The sequence below is a fragment of the Aplysia californica genome, unplaced genomic scaffold (assembly GCF_000002075.1).
Source record: "Aplysia californica isolate F4 #8 unplaced genomic scaffold, AplCal3.0 scaffold00199, whole genome shotgun sequence".
Taxonomy (NCBI): Eukaryota; Metazoa; Mollusca; class Gastropoda; order Aplysiida; family Aplysiidae; genus Aplysia; species Aplysia californica.
In genome coordinates, this window is record NW_004797469.1 from 971,022 (window position 1) to 973,198 (window position 2,177).

The 2,177-nt window shown below is 38.8% G+C and overlaps 1 protein-coding gene across 1 annotated transcript in view; it reads right to left on the reverse strand.

Annotated features, from left to right (window-relative positions):
* Positions 1-1,076: 1,076 nt before the first annotated feature.
* LOC101853319 (delta-like protein B) overlaps positions 1,077-2,177 on the reverse strand; it is a gene marked incomplete at its 5' end in the record, with an annotated part of 3,035 nt that continues 1,934 nt past the window's right edge. The window contains 1 exon segment of the mRNA XM_013082897.1: positions 1,077-1,638. Coding sequence (XP_012938351.1) covers positions 1,337-1,638 — 302 coding nt within the window. The 3' untranslated portion in view covers positions 1,077-1,336.

Here is a 2,177-nt window from a genome sequence, read left to right on the forward strand (position 1 = left end):
CTTCCAGAATATAATTTGTAGCCACACTGTGTAAAAACGTGAAAAATAGAGATTTCATAACAGAATGAAATCAAAATTAGAACAGCACATTTTCAACCACAAAAATAAATTAACAAATAAGGGCGTGCTTTCACCTATCAGAAGATTGGCCGTTTTAACCCTAAACGAGTGTAATTCAAGAAAAAGTACATGATAATACAAGTAAATTATGGAATCACACACAAGGAGCCTGCCAGTGTCACTATTCGGCTGGTTTTGGTGGAGACTGGCTCTAACTCTAACAGAACACATTTATTATATAAATTTAAAAGGGTAGGAACACCATCAAATTAATTTACACTACGCTATATAAACCCAAAAAATTAGAAAAACAACACATCAAAAACTATTTTTAAAATTAACACACCAACAAATTTAAAACACAACAAAGATGGGAAAATAAAAGACAAACAGCATAGCAATAGATCTATAATTAGTATGTAATGTACTTATATTTTTCGCATGGAGATAACTATACATGGACACCATAAAAATATCAAAATACATGTCTAATAAGCAATAGGTTATGAAGTAGCTTTATTTCCTGAAAAATGCCAAAAATCGCGGCCGCCGCGACAAACGCAGATGCTAGTGACAACTGACATTTCTCTTGTCCAACTCCAACTGACAGTTCTGATGTAATGACTGGCATTTCTCATTCATTTAACAATGACTTAGTTATTCTACAACAAGCATGATTCTGTAATAGTAACCTACTGCAAGTGACTTTTCTCATGTATCCATCACCAATTGCAAATGGCGTCTCTCATAGCAGTGACCTTCAGCTGACATTTCTCGCGTAACAGAAACATTTTACATCCCATATCATGTGACAGTGACTTAAATTACAACTCACATTTCTCATGTAATAGTAACAGTGACTTATTACAACTGAAATTTCTCATGTAACAGTAACCTACCACAACTGACATTTCTCAAGTGTAAAAGTGACCTTCTACAGCTGGCATTTTTCACGTAAGAAAGGCCAATTACAACTGACATTTTTTTCTCGATATATTACAACTGACATTTTTCTCATGACCTTGATCTACAATTGACATTTCCCATGTAAACATCACCTAAAGTTTAACACGTGTATAGAGCTGAAATTTCTCACGTTGAGACTTACAAAATCATATATCTTTTCGGAACAATGACCTACCACCTCGGATTTCTTTACACGAAAGTAACCTTCAACGTCGGATTTCTTGCTCGGTAAAGACCTACCACAGCCAATATTTATTCTCAGATTTCAATGGTCTTCATTGAATATTGACATTGTTTAACAATCTGTTTTTTACGGCGATGGCACGTGGAAATAGCTGTCTGAGCCGAGCGTGCTGCCGTGGTAGAAGTGACCGGAACTTGTCTCACTGTCTCGTCTGCTCATGTCGCCGCGGAGATCTCTAGGAAGGGAGAAGCAGAAGTCAGAGGGTTTGCGTCGTCTGTACCTCCGGGCGATGGAGACGGCGACGAGCAGGAACAGACCCAGGCCGAGCAGGACGGCAAGGAGGATGATCAAAGTGGTGGGGTCAAGGTCACTGATGAACCACCTCGGCACACTGCCCTGACGCGGAACACTTGTGGAAGTTGCGGGGTCTGGTGGTGGGGACAGAGATAAAATTAGTGGCCTACAAGCAATAATATATGTAATTGTTTATGTTTTATGGTGCGACCCCAACAACACAGCTTAGATCGCGGGTGGTTGGAGGGAGCCACTGGTTGGTCCTATTTCTATACATGTACTTTTCCTCTGTTGTTTCTGTCTTTCTTTCCTGCTTGTACTTTTTCCTAGCTCTAAATGACCATTATTGTGTCGATTACTTCTCTTTACTCAAACAAACAAACTGTGTAGAACTTTTTGCAGGAAAGTTGCTTTGACTCTTCCTGTCGGGTCAACTTGGGCTGATAGGGTTACATAATTCCAGTTACATAACACGCAGAGAATCTCGATTTACATTTTTTTAAAAAACAGCTTAGGGAATCGAACTCGTGTCTACTGTGCTCAACTGCGAAGAAGAGCATACATCATGCTTGTGAGACAAGTTTACAAGTTCAAATGCGTATAGTCCGTACAGAGTCTAGATCTAGATCTAATTATAAGTTTGTAGGTTTGTTTGAGTAAAAAAAAAAAAGGG